The 21,885-nt window shown below is 37.7% G+C and overlaps 1 protein-coding gene across 17 annotated transcripts in view; it reads right to left on the bottom strand.

The window, feature by feature from the left end:
- The window catches only part of GREB1L (GREB1 like retinoic acid receptor coactivator), a 162,925-nt gene that overhangs the window by 65,312 nt on the left and 75,728 nt on the right, over positions 1-21,885 (bottom strand). For 9 of the 17 annotated variants that reach the window (XM_081952993.1, XM_081952982.1, XM_081952983.1 and 6 more), the window contains exons 3-7: positions 14,697-14,868; positions 14,365-14,562; positions 7,844-8,020; positions 3,970-4,146; positions 2,228-2,365 (exon numbers count right to left, since the gene is read on the bottom strand). In XM_081952993.1, coding sequence (XP_081809119.1) covers positions 2,228-2,365; positions 3,970-4,146; positions 7,844-8,020; positions 14,365-14,562; positions 14,697-14,865 — 859 coding nt within the window. In that variant the 5' untranslated portion in view covers positions 14,866-14,868. The remainder of the gene's footprint in view (positions 1-2,227; positions 2,366-3,969; positions 4,147-7,843; positions 8,021-14,364; positions 14,563-14,696; positions 14,869-21,885) is intronic. The other 8 variants (XM_081952985.1, XM_081952987.1, XM_081952980.1 and 5 more) reach the window with 4 other exon arrangements.

The raw sequence follows: 21,885 nt of genomic DNA, 5'->3' as shown, positions 1-21,885 counted from the left end.
ATGAGTATGCGGATCAATAATCAATGACATATTTTTTAAAAATATCTGCCCTGAGTTACTCCCATAACACTTTTTAAACCAAAAAGCACATATTTTCCCCCACACAACCTTGCTGGTGAAACTTAAATGAATTGACAAGGATAATGTGACTGTTTTTTCAATGAAAAATTACACTTCTGGCAGGAGGTAAAAAGGATTTAACAGTTCTGTCCTGACCCAAAAACACAAATACAGAAGGTAGGTACCAAGTAAAAAAAACCACGATCAGCTGATAAGGAAAAGGGGAGTATGGAAGATACGATTTACCAACTTGGCAGAAATTGCCAAACTACTTAGTTTACATATTATTACACATTATTCATTTCCTTATAATGGAAGTCAACTTTTTCACAAAATAGCATTCTAAATATTCTTTCCATTTGTGCTGAAATATTCTAAAGCTGCTTAAGAAGTTCAATCAAACACAGTATATATGAGATTCCTATACTTTCAAAACACAATCAACCTCAGATAACCTAGTAGGCAGTGCTAAGCACTTGTGATATGGTATTTTCTATCTCTTACCCTTACTAAAGAGTGGATAAAGTATTAGTAATTATTATTAATGATAATGATAATGATAATGATAATGGTAATGGTAATGGTAATGGTAATGATAATGATAATGATAATGATGATAATGATAATGATAATGATAATGATAATGATAATATATTTCTACTGCAAAAATCTGTCACTAGGTATGGATATTTTGTCTTAAAGGCAAAGACTTAAAATTTAAAATTCAATGTGGCCACTTTATATTGGTATACAAACTTTTACCTTTACCTTACAGCCAATTAAATTACTCTTTAACTGTGATTTAGAGAATGAAAGTATTTCCAGGGGAGATTTTAAATTGTTGTTTAACAGTAAACAGTTAAAATGATAACTACTCTATACACTTGCACATGTTGTGTTTAAATATAGTTATTTCATTAAATTTATAATTGTGATCCAGGAAAAATCTATTTTAAAACTTTATTGACACTAATACCAACTAAACACTTAAGCATAATTAAGATGGCCAGAAATTATCTCTCCACTGAAAATTCTGCGAATAAGACTGGAAGACAACAATTTAAAACCTCTGCTGGAAATACTTTCATTCTCTAAATCACAGTTAAAGAACAATTTAATTGGCTGTAAAGTAAAGGTAAAGGTTCCCCTTGCACATATGTGCTAGTCATTCCCAACTCTAGGAGGCAGTGCTCATCTCCGTTATAAAGCCGAAGAGCCAGCGCTGTCTGAAGACATCTCCGTGGTCATGCGGCAGGCATGGCTAAACCCTCAAGGCGCATGGGACACTGTTACCTTTCCACCAAAGTTCCTATTTTTCTCTTGCATTTTTACATGCTTTCAAACTGCTAGGTTGGCAGAAGCTGGGACAAGTAATGGGAGCTCACTCTGTTATGCAGCACTAGAGATTCGAACAGCTGAACTGCCGACCTTTCTGATCAACAAGCTAAGTGTCTTAGCCACTGAGCCATCCCGTCCCTTTGGCTGTAACGTCCCTTCAAATTTTAATTCCAATTCAAATTAACATATATATTTGTCAAGCAACAACAAATCAAAAGTAACTGTGTATTCAAATTCTACTCTTGATTTTATGAAAATAGTGGAGTATGTAACGGGGCGGCGGCGGGGGGATCTTCCCAATGGTCTGAGGACAAATCACACTAAATACAGAATTATCCTCCATCTAAAGTTGCTGTTCTGCAGCTTTAGTACTTGAGGAATTCTACCCTTACAAATTTTACTTCCTACATCCACGCTGTAGGGCACAGGCCCGAAGTGAGACATCTGCTCTTTATATTTAAAGTCTCTACATAAGACTCCAAAATATGCAAGGAACCAGTATTAATGAATCATGAATCTCCACTCAAACCTCCCACTAACCTATAAACAATAGGAAGAGATAACTTGTCATAAAATCCTGGAGGAACAGAGACCGCAAAGAGTTTTTACTGTACTTCAGTCTTTGCAAGCCTTACTGAACCAAATATATAGAACAAAGCTTCATCGTAATAAGATAGTGTATCTTTGATGGTTGGCAACTACCATCTAGTGTATCGCAACCAGAATTTTTATGATTGGGGGCTTCACAGCTACAGAGGAGCTGCAATGGCATAATAACCACTACTCCACAAGTGTCAGCTCTAGGATGCAATGGACTCTCAGCTCCTACCTGTCTGGGTGAACCCTGGCTTGTATCCATTGGCTGTTCCACTCTCAGGAGTCACAGATGGAGATGCTGAAGAACTAGGTTTAGCAGAATGGCTAGCAACAGAAGAGTGCCTGCTTCTACATTCTGCAAGTAAAGCAGCTATTGTACATATTTAAGCAGCCAGGTTGACAGTGAGACAATGTAGCAGGACAGATATTATATGCAAAAAAACAAAACAAAACATGTTACTGTGCAATCAAAAGAGTTAATTAAAAAGCAAAGTTCTGGAATTTGTTAAATATGATTTTCAGTTTAGAAACCTTTAGAAAATTCATGCAGCAGCCATGATCCTAACTTTGTTATGGGAAATACAAGAATAATTTCAAAGAAAGCATACCTTCCATACAAAGAGATCTTAAAATCAGATATGTCTGATATTATAATTCTCCTCATTTCTTGTGCATGGGAGAAAAGGTAACATCAGAACAAAGGGCTCTTATAGAACTGCAACTTCAGTATATTCCTCATACTAACTACAGAAACACTTCTAAGAAATTGCACAAAACAAGCCTTAGTTATTATTCTAATATATAAGGCCGTGCACAAGACCGGGTTGAGGGGGTGGGATATCAAGCACAACCACACCTACAGCCATGTTGTATTAATTAGGCCATGACAATGAGAAGCTGCTTGCATAGAAAGCAGACTAAGCAGCCATAGGACTAGATTATAGGGTTATTTTTAAGAATATATCCTTTCTCCAGGAAAAATGTGTGACAAGACTATCATGTTAAACACAATTTTTGGCAACTTCTGGAATAAATATCCACATATGCTCATCATCAACTGTTACATAGAATTCTTGGAATTCTGTGTTTTGCCCTATGTTGTGTCTTATAAACATGAAATTTTGATTAGTTTAGGCTAACTTCTTTATCTCCACTATCTTTGCACATTTCTTATGCAAATTCTTCTTTACAATCACCTATTTAGAAGAGAATTTCACTAAGGCAATTTATTTCCAAGTAAACATGCATACAGTCGTTATATTAGTGTTGATTTACCTTGAACTGATCTGTTACAGACTGCACTAGACTAGAGGTAGCTAACCTGTTCCACAACATTTTTTTATTGTGTGTGTAGAGGCTAACTTCCAAAATTAAACCACTGTATATTTTGGGAGTTAGCCTCTACACAGTAGAAATAGCTGGATTTGTGTGGGGAGAATTGCAGGGAACAATTATGCAATCTTCTACAATTAGAAAAAGATCACCCTAGTATACATGATTCTCTTAGGCTTAGCAATCAGAAGCATTTGAATATATTTTGTTTTTCACTGACATAATCATAACTTTTACCTTTCGACTTCATTACTTTATGGGCTGCTTTGAGACAAAAATTGTCCTGTGTTCCTTATTAGAAGGATAAGATTAAGAAGAAATGAAGTAAGCTACTTTGCAAGAGAAAATTATTATGCTTTAAAGATGAATTTGATGTCCTTTAAAAATAGTTGGATAACCCTAGATTGAAGAAGGCTCTCCTTTAATATGGAAAAAGGTCCTTCAGTGGCTGATAAGAAACACCTAAAACCATATATAACATCTTACAAACTAAAAAGCTAGGTTTACTACATAATATCATCTGGAAATTCCCTCTTTTAAGAAAAAGCATACCAAAACAATGTACTATTTAGCCATTCTAAAATTCAATTCTCTTAATGTTCCCCCCACACACTCAAGAATATCCAAGAAGATATTTCTTACCTTTCCAACAAATGAGAGGTCCCTTTGACAGCACACCTTGAGCATTTCTTATTAGGTGGTACTTTAAGTGCTTCTGCTTCTTTGGCTGAGTGGTGAGTTTCAAATTAATGTGGTTTGAAAATTCAGTGAAATATCGAAATCCTCTTTCTCCACAGCCTATACAATTTCCAGAAAAACCTGCAAGGTTGGAGAAAAGCATGATGGTTTTACAGTTTTTCTTGGATATTTGATAATTTTGTTTCTATTCAAGTTCTCTTCTTGGAATCCACTTGGCTTAGTAATGTATTTCCCCCTGCACACTGATAGTTTAAAAAACAAAGAAGAATAATGAAATCTACATTTTCCAAGTATCATCAAACTTCCCTTGTTGTACTCATAGGCATTTGTTCTGCAAAATGTGTAGCATGCTATCATGACAGAAGTCATATATTCAGTGCTGAATGGAAGCCCCAATAGATTTTACCAGGGGTAAATAGGACATCTAAATAGGGAAAAAACCATTCCCATTCCTGTTCCAAAATACCAAAGAAGACCAATTGAGAACACTGTCATGGAAGGATAGTTGTTAGGAAAAGCAATTAAAGATCTTTTTACAAAGACATGTTTCTTTACTAAGTGAATTAATTCCAAAGCTGTATTTTTTCATATTTTTCCTTAATTTCCTTAATTTTTTAAATAATACTACGGTATTTTTTGGTTGAATTTTCAAAGGTTTTTTTTTCTTTTGATATGGATAAATGATTTAGGGCTACAGGAGATGAGAATGGAAAATACATATACTTTGAATTCTATGGAAATTCCTGATATAAGAAATAATCCATGTTGTCACTGCAGAGATTTTTTGCAACATAGTAAGGCATAATTTCAACAAAAATTGAAAGCTCATATATTTTGAACAATAATGCAATTTCTTCAAAACACAAAAGAAAGGTCAGCAGATCAAACCAGTTTGGCAAGGTGGCCTAATTACATCTTGAATTGAATTCTCCTAGATAGTTAGGGATATAAATATTGTGTTTGATCTACTGTAGACTTTTTACTGATTTCAGAAAGGACTTTGCACAGCCGTCAATATATTTTCTTAATTATTGTAATCTAAGGTTAGGCGATTTGTTGAGCCTTTGTTAGTTGGTTGCTTTAGCTGTCACAGTGGCAAAGGAAAAAAATGCTACTGTCCGCTTTGTTTAAAAAAAATAGGTTGCATCCAATAGCAACAAAAAATGGAACACCTGTCAATGCACATACTTTTATCTACCAGTAGCTTCTCCCTTTCCAGAATCAGAAATCTCTTCCAAATTGGAAATGGAAGAGGAGGGAATCAGGAGAAGCCTAACAATATAATGATGCTTATAGCCTCATATTGTCACACCACTAGATTTAAAAACTTGATTTGGAACTTAAAAGATGAACAAATTACAGTCCATAAATTTAGAAACAGAATCTTTGGAACAACAACAAAAAAGAATACACGTTTATATTTTGAAAATTTCTCTCACATTTTCAGTTAATTCTGCTTAAATACTATTTTTCTTGTTTAAATGAAATCTGAGTTAATCTGCTTCTAAAACTCCACAAATGTTGCCAAGAAAATCCGAAGAATGCATCCAGGCAGTTACCAAAAGTCAAGGCTGACTCAAAGACACAAAGTGTATTAATTTAACTTCCTCAATAGTTCAGTCTTCTGAGAGAAATACCATCTGCCAAAAACTAAAAATGGGTCCATTACTAAAGAGGCAAAGGAAGAAGACTCCTTCTTTTACACATATTTGGAAAAAAATTTCCATTGCACAAATTAAAAAGGTTTTAAAAAGTCACATATTTTCACATTAATACCAGGAACAAAGAGATTGGAACATTGGATTACAAAGCAATTAAATAAGAGTTGAACAGAATATTTATCAAAAGTTTATGTGCAACACAGAATAGAAATTTGGATATTCCACAGAAAGTATTTGCAAAACCTACGTTTTTACAGATTCTCAGATTACCTGCTTATTCATGGTTGAACTAGGAATTATAATACAATTTAGTTAGAACAGAGGCCTGATTTAGAGGATTAGAAACTGATTGTTCCAAATGAGAGGAATTCACTCTTCCCTAAATCATTAATTTCCATGTGAACGTGAGCAAACTTGAACACTATAATCCAGCTGGCCCTTGTCTCAGTTGAATTGTTTATGCGAATCTCCAAAATCCTTGCTTTGTTCTGTTATCTGTCTTTGATCTTGGACTAACCTGTATACTTGCATTCCTGCCAAATAAAGACTTTTACAAAGTAATCTTTAAACTACTGCTATAATTCTGATCTGATCCTGTAGAAATACCATCATTTCCAGGATGCTGGGAAAAAATGTAGTGAAAAAAGTTGTAGCTATACCTTCCAATTTCTAAAGGCTTCCAAAATCTAATACTTTCCAACTATCTATTAGAGTTCCATCTCTCATAAACTCTAACCAGCACAGACCAATTTTGGAACATTATGAGAGCTGAAATCAAATACAGCTAGAAAAAATAATCAAAGCTATATAAAATTTGTACAAGCTAATATGCATCTCATATTATGGCTCTCATATGTGGTTTACCAGAAAAAGCCATAACAGCAATTTATTCATAATCCAAATGGGTAAAATTATAGTCAGGCCCTGTCACACAATGTTCAACCAGGCCATCTAAACCAATCACATTAAATTATGATCCAGTTCATTGAATATATTACAGCAGCACTTTCCGCCATGAAAATCAAAAGAAGCTATTTTATATAAGCTACAAATGAATACAGGTAGTCCTCGATTTTTGAGCCCAAAATTTCCATTGCTAAGCAGACATTAATTGATTTATCCCATTTTATGACCTTCTTTGCCAAAATTGTTAAGTTAATCACAGTTGCACAATAATATTTATTGTGTATTTGCTGTCTCTGGCTAAAAAAAATCCCTGCATGCAATGAATCTGACATTGACGTTGCTTGACAGAAGTTCTCAAAAGGTGGTTACATGACCCCAGGACACTGAAATTGTCATAAAAACATTGCAGTTGTCAAGGGTCCAAATTTTAATTAGATTACCATGGGGATGCTGCAATACTCATAAGTGGAGGTGGAAGATACCACTGATGTAATTTATTGGATCCCCTGCATGGATTGCTTGTGAGTATGTAGGACAAATGGGGAAGAAGCTAACCACCAGATTGCAAGGACATAAGTGAGTGGTCAGACAAGGAGATCCAAACTCACATTGTAATGAACTGCTAATAAGATTGTTGGCCGAGCATGTACAAAGATAGCCAGGGAAATGATTGAAGTCTGGTAAATGAGCTCCTTCTCAGTCAACAGGAGTACGGTTTACCATGAGCTTATCAGATAGTGAGAAGTTCCCTGAAGATGGGCTCCAGCACAAAACCAAAAATGTGAAAGACTAAACCTCTGATCCTGGTTGGATTGGATCCACTCATAAGTGTGAAAAACAGTCCTGTCACTTTTTTCAGTGTCATTGTAACTTCAAATTGTCACTAAATTAATGCTTGTAAATTGAGGGAGGACCTCCAAGAGAATTGACAAAAAGGAAAGGTCAAAGGCAGTCATTCGAGTAAAGTATGTAACTTCCTTAATAAACTTTCCCATTGAAGGGAAAAAATCCTTTGGATCTCAATCCTGTGTCTATAATTATGCTCTTAATAGGTTTGCTAATACTGACAGATATATAGACTGCACTTAATAAAGTGGAAGATTCCAAATAATTTTTTCTCTAATGAAAAAGCTTTCAAAAACTCTCTTAGAATAATACAGGGAGAAAGCTTTATCAATCCAATATAACATAAATTCAGTCCCCTGCAAATCTGTCATATTATGAGGAATAATGAATGAATTCTCATTTACCTAAAAGTGCATTTTTTCCATGGTCATCTGGCAGAAATCTTTTATCAACAGCACAGACTAGAATATGCTCAGGAAGATTTGGAGACTTAGCTCCAACCAACAGGAAGCCTGGTGGAATATCAATCTGTTCCATACGCAGCGATACTAATCGCAAATCTTTGCCAGCTTGACAAAAACCTGGAAAGAAATGATACATCATGAAACAGCCATTTAGAAAAACTTCCAAGTACACTGGTCACTCTGGGCATCATATTTCTAACCCCTTCCCCTTTCACAAAACAGCTACCTGGTTCATTAGTTTATCATGAGCAAAGAACACTAGATTAATTAGATATATAAAACAAATGTAGATTCATGAAACAAAATTAGGAGTTTATGCACTGTGTTGTGCTTCTCAGAGGGAGAGAACTTATCAGTAGTGTATTGTGCTAGTAATTTTCACATAGTACATTTGTCAGAGCTTATTTCTCATACACAAAAAAGTCATAGCAAATAGAAAGAAAATATTTTGCCTACCCCTTCTTCCGGCTCCTGAAGAACAATTGAATACAAAATGCCCTCCTTTTCTCTTTGTGAATCAAATGTGCAGCTGTGTACTATCAACCCAAACAACATTACTTTCAATAGGATGCATTTCTGGATGCAATACAGGTAAACTGCCTTAGCAACTGGACGATGCCTCTAAATCCCTAAATCCAAACAGGCTTTCCCAGCTGCTCCAGATTATTTGGATTAAACTAGCATTAGTCTATAGCATCTATAGCATCTCATGGGAAGTCTGTTTTAATAGAGAACCTTAGGTTGATGAAAAATGAAAGTGAGTCACAGGCTCATAGATATCTACAACCATGCACAACATTTTTGTCTACAAAGAAAGATACATGGCAGTGTTTTCTGCCGCAGATGGAAAACAGTGTGCCTGTTACAACTACGATATTTTGGTGAAGAGGAATTATTCAGAGAACATATTATTTCCAAAACCACTTCTCGCTCATTCCTTCAATGTTCAAACTGCAAGGGCCATTTGCTTCTCAATTTAAAGGTGGGGCAAGCACTTTTCCTCCACTGTGGATCACACAGACAAAAGAGGAGGGGAGAAAACCCTAGGACTGTAGGAAATATGATTGTTAATGCAGTGACATCACCAAAGGGGCAACAGCCAAATGTTCAGTCTGGGTTCATTGGGGTGAGGGTTTGGAAGTTCTAGTGCAAAACAGCTGTATGAATTCCTCCTGTCAGGATGTGGCAACCTGTTTCACTGTCTGATAGATCATGCAATACAGTTTACAAGTTCCTCACAATGTCTATCTTGAACTTGCTTCTTTGTAGCTTTAACTACATAGCATTTGTTTTTGCTATATTTGGTTGAATAACATTTTGAGGAGTCTATTGCATTTATATAAAATATAATTAAAAAGTCAGATAGCCTTACACACATACAGTATAAGCCTTACTGTTTGTTTAACAAAATGTGCTCATCCAACATTAGTTGTGGCATACTGTTTACCAGGGACCAAATGATCTAAATGTTCCTTATGCATGTAATCATCTTTTTAGATCAAACACTCAGCAGTAACAATTACCACGAACAATGAACAGTAGCAATTACTGCTATGGTATATAAGAGAGAATGCCTGTGCCAGAGGCACGTAGAGATGAAGATAAGGAAAGCAAATACCACAAGTGATAAGGAAGAGCAGGGTGGTCTTAATTACAACTAACAGTATTCTACAACTTTAGCTGAAAAAGTGCTAGAAGGGGTATTAGCTGACAAAATGGTGTTACAAAGAGCAAAATAGATTTAATTAATTGTAGAAATAGAATATAAGAGAAAGAACTATAGCCATTTTTTGAATTCTCTGAGAGAAATTCAAACGTCTTAATGTTTTCATTTTAAGAACACTTCACTGTGCCAAAATCTATTGTTTACTGAAAGTAAAACAAAAAAATCCATCCATTCCAGAGGTGGTATTCAGCAGTTTCTGACCAGTTCTGGATCCTTTGAAACTTAGTGAATATCAAAGATGCAGCATTCTAGAAATTAAAGATTGAATAATTCTATAAAAATGCAGACTGTTCATTTTAGCCAACATTAGCCAATAACTATTGTCTTAAGGCAAGAGTACAATATTATTTTCCAGAACCCAATGAGTGTCTTTGCAATTCTGTTGTTTTGAACAAAAGAGACATTAGCATTTTGAATTAAGGACTGCAGCATGAGCTCAAAACAGCAGATAATTAAGGGATGCAAATTTATTTCTCTAAAGTAAAAACAAACAAAAAAAACCCTTACATTCTTATTCCACAGAAATGCAAAATACAAATCCCTGGAGCAATTCATTAGGTTCCATTTTCAATGGTATCCATTCAATTAATCATTATTTGGATTTTAAGAGCTTGCTGCCTTTCAGAATTGAATCAACATATCCATATCCTCTAATAAATTGCCAATAAGATATTTCTGTTTTCCAGAAATACAGATCTTTGCATTCAACACTCATCTTTTAAGCAACTAAGGAGAAAAGAGTTTGGCTAATATAGTTGTGAAAATACAAACAAAAAGGTTTGAAATTGTATAAAGCAAAAATTGTCTCTGTCCCCTACTATCCCTCCTTTCTTTAATAGTAACAATTACCATCTCTTTTGTGAGGTACAGACCTGTTTTTGTGCTACTTTAAAGTAAGGATTTTGCATTACGAATTACATACTAGAATTTACATTAAAATGCAGTTCACAGTCACTTCCATTTGGTATTTTCACAGTTGCTGAGTAACCCAGACCTCAGTTTGGCTCTCTCTCTCATATTGCACTTAATAACCAAACCACATCAGTAATAAATAATACCCTTGTTAAAAAAAACAATAAAAACAGAATACACATCTTATAAATGAAGCAATATGTAAACTAAAATAAATATTTTTATTTTGCACATACTCTGGAGGCTCTATTAAAGTCACTAAAAAGAAACAGGTGAGTAAAAAGACCACGAGGATTGAATAAATGCTTACTGACACTAAATTAAGAAAAATACATCGAATTGCAAAATTAATTTGCACTACCGCTCCCTGAAAGGTAATGAAACAGCAAAAGATACCAACCAATACCAGCTGTTATCATATTGTCATTGCCCGCCTTCCCCGCAATCCATTAGGGAAAACCATGTGCCACAGAACAATTTAAAGAATTGTTTCCCTCTAAATCTAACCAATCATGTAGAAATTACAAGAGTAAAAAAAGAGAGTATTCTGTATGCTCAGAATACAAATGTCCCCCGTTGATATTCCTTCAATACATAGGAAACAGGTGGGTACTGACAGCAACTGATGACAATACATGAATTCAAAGATTGCAAGGTGGGTGCCAAAATACATAGCTTGCTTCTCTAATGGAGGAGAAAGACCAGAAGACTGGTGCTGTTGCTGAGCATCTGTTGTCCAAGATGACATTCTGTCCAATGGTAGGGCCATAGCTATTACCTAATTGATCAGTTCTGCTTCAATAGCCCCCCAGAGACATCACATGCTATTCAGTTATGGTCTCTACATGAAGTTCAGGTTTTTAAAGAAAAAATTATTTGATCCATAACTGCAGTCTTTTTCGGAAAATCAATTGTATAGTTTGGACTTGCCATATTGGATTTTTATGCCTACAGGCTACAATGGAACAAAATATCACCAAACAAAATACAGAATGTTTAAGGGAGTGTAGATGAGCTGGGTGGATTAAAACACAAGGCCTAATACCTGCTGTTCTGATCCAAGGGAGGATTAATATTAATCTTATCAAACAGTTTTCTGCTGAGAATATTCAGTACATCATTTGTTTAAACATGGCTTTCACAATTCCCATAGCAATAACTTAATTTTTTCATACAGCCTTGATCCCAGCAATGTAATTGCTATGATTTTTTATGTATGACTCACTATATGCCTATTCAGTAAATTCAGTGAAATCTGTTTCCAGGTAAGCATGTTTCATACTGCAATCTTAATCTAGTGCAAATAATTTGTCAATTTTTTGGCAAGAGAAATAAGGGCAGAAAAGCTCAAAGGTCATAGAAGTGAATGAAGTTTAAAATGAAACTAGTCTGAAGAGAAGCATATATTGGCTAAAACAACCTTGATTGTCATTCTCAAGAATCTCACTTCTGTAAATAAATTTCTCTTCTGGTATATTTTCACCTTAGAACTCTCTGCAACCTGAACTGCACTTTATGTGGGAATTTTCAGATTTGGAAGTGGGAAAGGGACTGCTTTCTTTAACGAACAAAACATTTTCTTCATATAAGTTGTTAAAATATATTTTTGCCTGGTGCCATCAGAAAAACAAGCCAAATTCTATCTAAAAATATAATCTAAATTTCTTATCTTAATTGTAAAGTTAACCAGAATACTACTATTCCAGAAATACACAGCCCATGTTTCATTTTTGGATTAAGAAAAATACTGCATGACTTATTCTGTATTTTAGAAGATAATCAGAAGATATTTATAAGATAGTTTAGAAGAAAAAATAATTTTCATAAAGGATAATGATTGAAAAATATGGTGGATCTTAAACATGTTAACTAAAATTATTATTAATATTTATGATATAGGATTTAAATGATCTATTCCACTTCTCACTACGCCCTTTAAGAATACAACAATTTGAGCTATTTCCAATATTGCTTGTCGCTCAACATAAACAGAATCAGACTTCAATCTTGCATTTAGTTTGCATGCAAGCAAGTCCAATCTTAACTGAATAAAAATATTTTATAAAGGAGGCCTAGATATTATAACATTTCAAAAAGTACTATAAAACCCTAAGTTTTGGAAAAATTCTATTGAACCAAATAGGATTAACTTCAAATCAGAAGCAGAAATTATATTTTTATGACTGTTTAAAGATTTTGTTACAAAAAAAAGTTATACGTTCATATCACAAATGTATCCATAGAATTATTTATTTATTTCTAACTTTGAACAAAGTACCATGTTTCCCCGAAATCATGACATGTCCTAATAATAAGACCATGCCATATTTTTCCTGTGGGCAAAAAATATACGCCCTCCTCCAATAATAAGCCCCCTGGACAACCCCCCTCTCCAGCCAGGCAGAGTGCCACTCAACAACCTAGCGATATCCCGAAGGTGCAAAGTTGCAGGAGCCAGGGGAAGAGGGGGCAAAGGTGCTCACATTGCTTGATGCCTTTGGGATACCGCTAGGTTGGTGGGTGGTGCTGTGCCCAGCTGGAGCGAGGGATTGCAGGGCAGCTGCTTTCACGAGCAGCCGCCTGGCAACGCCCCTTTCCAGCCGGGCAGAGGGCCACTCACCGACCCAGTAATATCCCAAAGGCGTTAAGCCGTGTAGCGCTCTGCCTGGCTGGAAAGAGAGGTTGCGCAAGTACTTGTTCTGCCTTCAGCTCGCGTGCTTCCCTGCCTCACCATGCCCAACTCTCCCTGCAGGGCTGGGCCAGGGCGCCGGCGCCACCGCCCCGCTGCCGCCATGCTCGGGGCATAACCGGCTTCCAAACTCTGGAGATCCGCTGCCGAGTCTTCCGGCACCAGCTGCTCTGGGACTAGGCTCTATGGTTGTTGGAAGACTCATCTTCCCGCAGCCAGCCCACAACCATAGAGTGGAGTCCTAAAGCAGCCGCTGCCGGAAGGCTCGGCAGCGTATCTCCAGAGTTTGGAAGCCGGTTATGCTTGGAGCATGGCCCTGCAGGGAGAGTTGGGCATGGTGAGGCAGGGAGGCATGCGAGCTGGAGGCAGAACAAGTGTTCGCACAAACTCTCTTTCCAGCCGGGCAGAGCGCCACGGGCTTAGCACCTTTGGGATATTTACTGGGTCGGTGAGTGGCGCTCTGCCCGGCTGCAAAGAGGGTTTGCCGGGTGGATGTTCGTGAGCATGGTCGCTTCATGGCTGTTGTGTTGCGCTGCTGCGACAGCGAACAGAGCCATTCACCCATGAGGCTGTGTCTGGCTCTTTGGGAGCCTGCTTGCAAGAGAGCAGCCGCCCAGCAACCCCAAAACAATAAACCCTCCTCCCATAATAAAGCCCAAGCCATATTTTGTAGGTAAAAAGAAAATAAGACCCTGTCGTATTTTCAGGGAAACACGGGAGTAATCTGCAAGGTATCACCCTTCTGCAATGGTGGGTTCCGGATCCCGTTGCAACTGGTACAGTAGCAAAGGAACCCGGTGACCTCCACATGAATGTGTGCAGAAGCACCAAAGAGTTTAAAGACAGGTAAGGAGCGTGGGCGGGCCCTCCGGAGCACTGTACCAGAACGGTACCCAGAGCTCCAGGCAGGGTCCGGTACGCCTGTACCGGGGTGTACTGCCTGCAACCCACCACTGCCGTTCTGTGAAAGTAACACAACCATCATAAAGCAACCACTGCCCTTTTCCTGTATGCCTGTGACATCACAATCTACAACATATATAGAGGCAAACTATTTTCATCATTTGATAACTGCTCTGCCACAGACACCTCTGATTCTGCATGAAATGTTAGATAGGGAAGATTTAAACCAACCATCAGTAGTGCAAGATCCTTCTGGGGCAGGTTTCTGTGCATATGGAATTGGCGGACTACTGGAATCAGACATGTCTTCATCTTCCTCATCTTCTTCTGTTTCGTTAATAGTCTGGCTGGTGGAAAAATCCAGACTTCCATTCTGAGTGTAACGATGCATCAATTCTTTGTCTAGCTCTTCCACTTTTGGTTTCACATCTGGAATGCATGATTTTTTTTAAAAAAAAAAGGTCAACCACATATACCTTTAAAAAATATACTTCTGAAAAACGTTTTTTAAAAACAATAGCAAACATTTCACATAGCATAAGAACAATTAGAATATGCCATACTTGCTTGGTTACCTTCCGGCAAAATAGGAGGTTGCTCAGGATCAAGATAGAGCTGGGAGAAGATCGGTCGAGGAACCACACTATTACATCTGAGGGAGGCCTCTATGGAGTTATGAAGAGCTTCTTCAAAACGGGCAGATTTCAATTGCCCTGCATAAGAATTCCCCATGATCTGTTAATAAATGCAATAAAATAAATAAAATGGAAATAAATACAAATGAAATTGAATTAAAAATAAAAATAAAATGAAATAATTAGGGTTTCATTCTTTTATTATGGAAAGCAGAAGTGATGTTTGAACCAGGGGGTGAAATGCTCTGAAGTCTGCTACCGATTTGCTTCGCGCGCATCTGCACCAAATGCACACTTCTTGATTTTGTTCTTGATTTTGCCAATGTGCTTTTCAAGATAGAGCTCTTTTCTGTCATCTTTTCTTTTGCCCTTAACCTCTCTTGAGCATCAGTGTAAATTAAAATGGACCATGACAGATCTCAGGAAATGTAGAACAGGAGATGTTCAATAAAAGTCAGTATGTAGATATCTTCAAGGATAAATAGTTAAAAACATTATCTGTTTTGGTAGTATTTGCTTTCTACTCTATTTCATAGAAATGTGATAGCAATTTTGTTTTGGCTGGACTGGCTACTTCCCTCAACTGAACCAACATCAAAATGTCAATGAAATAGAGGTCATACAGAAATCTACCTGGGAAAGTGTAATTTATTTTTTCAACTTTAATTTCCTAGCCATCATGAAGGAGTATCATAAATTCCCAGTTGTCATGAATTCAGACAATTGTTAGTTAACATGTGTATTGTAGTGTTGTGGGGTGAGGTGTGGAAATAAATAAAAGAAATTGAACATAATTGACATACCTAAGTCAGAATATCAGCAAATAAACACCGCCCCGAGTCCCTTCTGGGAGAGGGGCGGTCTAGAAATCAAATAAAAGTTAAAGTTAAAGTTAAATAGTCCGAGCCTGTAAAGATGAAGTAAGGAAAGCTAAGGCTCAAAATGAAGAAAGGTCTGCCACAAAAATAAAAAATAGTATAGGTGGTACCTTGCTCAACAGTATAACTGTGAGAAGGATCTTGGAGTCCTAGTAGACAACCATTTAAATATGAGCCAGCAGTGTGCAGCAGCTGCCAAAAAAGCCAACACAGTCCTAGGCTGCATCAACAGAGGGATAGAATCAAGATCACATGAAGTGTTGATGCTGCTTTATAATGCCTTGGTGAGGCCACACTTGGAATACTGCATTCAGTTCTGGTCGCCATGATGTAAAAAAGATGTGGAGACTCTAGAAAGAGTGCAGAGAACAGCAACAAAGATGATTAGGGGACTGGAGACTAAAACATATGAAGAACGGTTGCAGGAACTGGGTATGTTTAGCTTAAGAGAAAGAAGGACTAGGGGAGACATGATAGCAGTGTTCCAATATCTCAGGGGTTGCCACAAAGAAGAGGGAGTCAAACTATTTTCCAAGGCACCTGAGGGTAGAACAAGAATCAATGGGTGGATACTAATCAAGGAGAGAAGCAACTTAGAACTGAGGAGAAATTTCCTGACAGTTAGAACAATTAATCAGTGGAACAGCTTGCCTCCAGAAGTTGTGAATGCCCCAACACTGGAAGTCTTTAAGAAGAGGTTGGATAGCCATTTCTCTGAAACAGTATAGGGTTTCCTGCCTAGGCAGGGGGTTTCCTGCCTAGGCAGGGGGTTGGACTAGAAGACCTCCAAGGTCCCTTCCAACTCTGCTATTGTATTGTATTGTATCCCACAGAAACTTGGTGGGATGAAACTGACAAATGGAACATACAGCTAGAAGGATTTAAATTATTTAAAAGAAATAGACCAAATAAAAGAGGAGGTGGAGTTGCACTATATATAAGAAATAACTACGTCTCTACAGAAATAGAGCACAACAATAATGAGAACTATCTTGAATGCATTTGGGTCAATATTAAAGGTTGTGGGGGAAATGACATTGCCATAGGTCTATACTACAGGCCACCCAACCAAGCAGAGGAAGAAGATGAACTTTTTGCTAGTCAGCTAACTAAGGTATGTAGGAAGCACACTACAATAGTAATGGGGGATTTTAACTACCCTGACATCAACTGGGAAACAAACTCTGCACCAAGTGGAAGATCCAACAGGTTCCTAACAAACCTAGCAGACAACTTTGTTTTCCAAAAAGTAGAGAAGGAAACAAGGGGATCAGCCATACTGGACTTAATTCTCACTAACAGAGAGGAAATAATAGAAGGTGTTGAAGCCATAGGAACCCTGGGGGCAAGTGACCATGCAATATTGGAATTCAACATTATCCAAACACAAGTAGTAGAACAAAGTCAAACTAGAGTCTTGGACTTTAAGAAAGCTAATTTCAATAAACTTAGAGAGAGCTTGGGAAAAATTCCATGGATGAGAATCCTTGAGGGGAAAACAACTCAAGAAGCTTGGGAAATTTTGAAAAATGAGATTAGAAAAGCCCAGTCTAACACAATACCAATGAAGAAGAAAAATAACAGCTCCCAAAAGAAACCAGCATGGCTGCATAAACAACTATCTGACAAACTGAAAGACAAAAAAAGTAAGTATAAAAAGTGGAAGGAGGGGGACATAACTAAGGCAGAATATCAGCAAATAGCCAAGCCTGTAAAGATGAAGTGAGGAAAGCTAAGGCTCACAATGAAGAAAGGCTTGCCACAAAAGTAAAAATTAACAAAAAAAGCTTCTTCCAACATGTTAAAAACAAGAAAAAAGTTAAGGAAACAATTGGTCCATTGCTAGGAGAAAGTGGCAAGAAGGTGACAAGCAACAGGGAGAAAGCAGAACTATTTAACTCATGTTTTGCATCTGTCTTTACACAAAGGGATAAAACAGTCCAACCTATCAAAAGCAGCACCACAAAATTAGGAACACAAATTGAAATAGGGAAGAAAATGGTAAGTGAGCACCTGTCTACCCTAGACGAGTTCAAATCACCAGGACCGGATGGATTACACCCCAGAGTTCTGAAGGAACTAGCAGACGAGATCTCAGAACCACTGAATTATATCTTTCAGAGATCCTGGAACACCGGGGAACTACCAGAGGACTGGAAAAGAGCTGATGTGGTTCCCATCTTCAAAAAAGGGAAAAAATTAGATCCAGGAAACTACAGACCTATCAGCCTAACCTCAATACCAGGAAAGATTCTGGAAAATATAATCAAGCAACGAATTTGCGAACACCTAGAAGCAAACAAAGTAATAGCCAAAAGCCAACATGGATTTGTCAAAAACAGATCATGCCAGACTAATCTTATTGCATTCTTTGATAATGTGACAAAATTAGTGGACCAGAGGAATGCCGTTGATATAGTTTACTTGGACTTCAGTAAGGCTTTTGATAAGGTAGACCATAACCTACTACTAGATAAAGTAGAAGAATGTGGGTTAGACAGCATCACCACCAGATGGATTGGTAACTGGCTGACCAACCGCACTCAACGTGTAGTTCTCAATGGAATGGATGACAACCGACTCAAGCTCAACCCCTCCAAGACGGAGTGGCTGTGGGTACCGGCTCCCCAGTTCAGCCAATTCATTCCATCATTGGCCATCAGGGGCATTCAACTCACCCCCGTGGAGCGGGCGCGCAATTTGGGCGTCCTCCTGGATGCCCGGCTGTCCATGGAAGACCATGTGACAGCCGTGGCAAGGGGGGCGTTCCACCAGGTTCGCCTGGTGCGCCAATTGCGCCCCCTACTGGACCGGGACGCCTTACGCACGGTCACTCATGCGCTGGTGACGTCTCGCTTGGACTACTGTAACGCTCTCTACATGGGGCTTCCCTTGAAATGCACCCGGAGGCTACAGTTGGTCCAGAACGCAGCCGCGCGGGTAATTATGGGGAGTACTAGGTACTCCCATGTGACACCGTTCCTGTGCGAGCTGCACTGGCTTCCTGTGGTCTATCGGGTGCGTTTCAAGGTTTTGATAATGATCTTCAAAGCGCTCCATGGCTCAGGACCTAGTTACCTGCGGGATCGTATTCTGCCCCATACATCCCTGCGACCAATCCGCTCGCACAGAGAGGGTCTCCTCCAGGTGCCGTCCACCAGGCAGTGCCGGGGGGCGGCGCCTAGGAGTAGAGCCTTCTCCGTGGCGGGCCCAGCCCTGTGGAATGACCTCCCCCCGGATATTAGGAATACCTCTGACCTCCGCTCCTTTCGTGTAAAGCTCAAGACCCACCTATTTCAAGTAGCTGGCCTGGCTCAACTGTGATCCAACTATATCGCTCCTGACGGGTTTTTTATTTGGGGTATTTTAATTGCATTCAATTATTTAGGGGTTTTTAAACATTGTGTTTTTAATTGTTTTTATTTAGCAGTTCACCTCCTCCTTGTATATGTCTTGGTATATGTTTTTGTTATATGTATGTTTGTCTATATATTTATTTCCTATGTTTTGTTGTACGCCGCCCCGAGTCCTTCGGGAGAGGGTGCGGCTAAGAAATAAATATTTATTATTATTATTATTATTATTATTATTAACTGCATCTACATGGAGGGAAGTATGCAGTGGAGTACCCCAAGGCTCTGTTTTAGGCCCAGTACTCTTCAACATCTTCATCAATGATTTGGATGAGGGAATAAATGGGGAACTCATCAAATTTGCAGATGATACCAAGCTGGCAGGAATAGCCAACACTCCAGAAGATAGGCTTAAGATACAGAAGGATCTTGACAAACTTGAACATTGGGCACTATCTAATAAAATGAAATTCAATGGTGAAAAGAGTAAGGTTCTACATTTAGGCAACAAAAACGGAATGCACAGGTACCGTATAGGTGATACCTTACTCAGTAGTAGTAACTGTGAAAGGGATCTTGGAGTCCTAGTGGACAACCATTTAAATATGAGCCAGCAGTGTGCAGCAGCTGCCAAAAAAGCCAACACAGTTCTAGGCTGCATCAACAGAGGGATAGAATCAAGATCACGTGAAGTGTTAATACCACTTTATAATGCCTTGATAAGGCCACACTTGGAATACTGCATTCAGTTCTGGTCGCCACGATGTAAAAAAGATGTGGAGACTCTAGAAAGAGTGCAGAGAAGAGCAACAAAGATGATTAGGGGACTGGAGACTAAAACATATGAAGAACGGTTGCAGGAACTGGGTATGTTTAGCTTAAGAGAAAGAAGGACTAGGGGAGACATGATAGCATTATTCCAATATCTCAGAGGTTGCCACAAAGAAGAGGGAGTCAAACTATTCTCCAAAGCACCTGAGGGTAGAACAAGAAGCAATGGGTGGAAACTAATCAAGGAGAGAAGCAACTTAGAACTGAGGAGAAATTTCCTGACAGTGAGAACAATTAATCAGTGGAACAGCTTGCCTCCAGAAGTTGTGAATGCCCCAACACTGGAAGTCTTTAAGAAGATGTTGGATAGCTATTTGTCTGAAACGGTATAGGGTTTCCTGCCTAGGCAGGGAGTTGGACTAGAAGACCTCCAAGGTCCCTTCCAACTCTACTATTGTATTGTATTTGTATTTGTATTTGTATTTGTATTTGTATTTGTATTTGTATTGTATTGTATTGTATTGTATTGTATAATTCTCAAACAAACCAGTTAAATACATGTGAATTGATACTGAAATACACTGATTTTAAGAGACAGAGAACTTGTTTAAATCATTGGTTTTAAAAATACTTGGAGTATTTCCTGCTCTAAAATTGCTATTGGATTGCTTTTCAATAGGAAGTCTTTTTTGTTGTTGTAGAGTTCTAACTCTAATACATTAATAAATTATTACAGTGGTAAATAAATATTAATTCCAGTGATAGATTTTAGCATCAAGTAAATTTCCATGTAATACACAAAACAAACAAACAAACTGAAAAACCCAAATAAACTAAAACCTTTAAAATGTTCAGATTTCTGCTTTCTAGAATCAGAGAAAAATGAATATTGTACCCTTAAAATGTCCCTGCCTTAGCTTGAGAACCCTTCAGAACAGAGATGAAGTGACAATATGCAGTCACAGCATACATACACTCCAGGCTACAATTTTGTTTTATTTACTTAATTATATTTCACACTTCTTAGCTGCCCATCTCTTCAGTTTGCCATGGACTTCCATTGGACAATTTGCCCTGTTCTGAGAATCTCTTTACTTATACACACGCAAACACACACACACATGGAGGGAGGGAGGGAGGAAGGGAGGGGAGAGAGAAACATATATATACAAAACACATAGAGCTGAATTAAATTTATGCACATGGAATTAGAACATTAAAATGCACATATATGCAAGCACAAAAACAGCCTTAAAACGAACATTTCTTTTCTATATTTTTACAGCTTTTCCCTGAAGTCTGCTGCAGAACTTTCACAGTGACATATCCAATGTATTAAGATTAGCACAATGGCTATTTGGGAGTTGAAAGTTAAATCCTTCAGATGACTGGAAAAATGATAAAAAATGCAATAGTGGTCTGAAAAATCCCAGGAGAAAAACAAATGCCTTAAAAAATAGTATTGAAAAGGAAACCTGTACCTATGAAGAAAAAGTTATAAGCAATATGCCATGAAGAAAAGCTCAGAAAATGCTCAGGATTCAAGTTAAAGTAACTTCAATAGATGCTTACCTACTTAATGGAATGCACTTGAACACTTTCCATTAAAGTGTGTTAAGTTCAGTTAAGGACAGACTTTGTTATGCATTTCTAAATAGTTGCATTGAAGATGCGATCTACCACACACGTCTTCTCATAATTAATGTGGCTTTTAGAAAGTAAACTAAGCCCAGAAATGTCTTTGGAACTTCAATAGTTTATAGCTTTAACTATAATTCATTGTATTTGACTTTGCAATTGAATGGCATGTGAATTACAGCAACATACTGTAACTGTGAGCTTGAAGCAAATTGTCCTAGTATTCTTCTAGTTTACAACCATAGCAACTCCTTAATTCAGTTAAAAGGATGCATTAAATTACAATATAGGCATACTTGTAATGTTAACCCATGTCTTCAGTAACACAGTAGTTATATAATCTCACTATATAATTCTGTGTTTTTGAATTTGCAGTAGCTTTATAAAACTATTAGCCTTTCTTAAAATTACCAAGAGTGTAAGCCCTTTGAAAATCAACAAATTTCTTATATATCTGCTTTATATCTTCTTTTCCAT

The sequence above is a fragment of the Natrix helvetica genome, assembly GCF_964273705.1.
Source record: "Natrix helvetica genome assembly, chromosome: 4".
In the NCBI taxonomy this organism is placed as follows: Eukaryota; Metazoa; Chordata; class Lepidosauria; order Squamata; family Natricidae; genus Natrix; species Natrix helvetica.
Note: the sequence above shows the minus strand (reverse complement) of the source record. Positions and strands in the feature narration are given on the sequence as shown.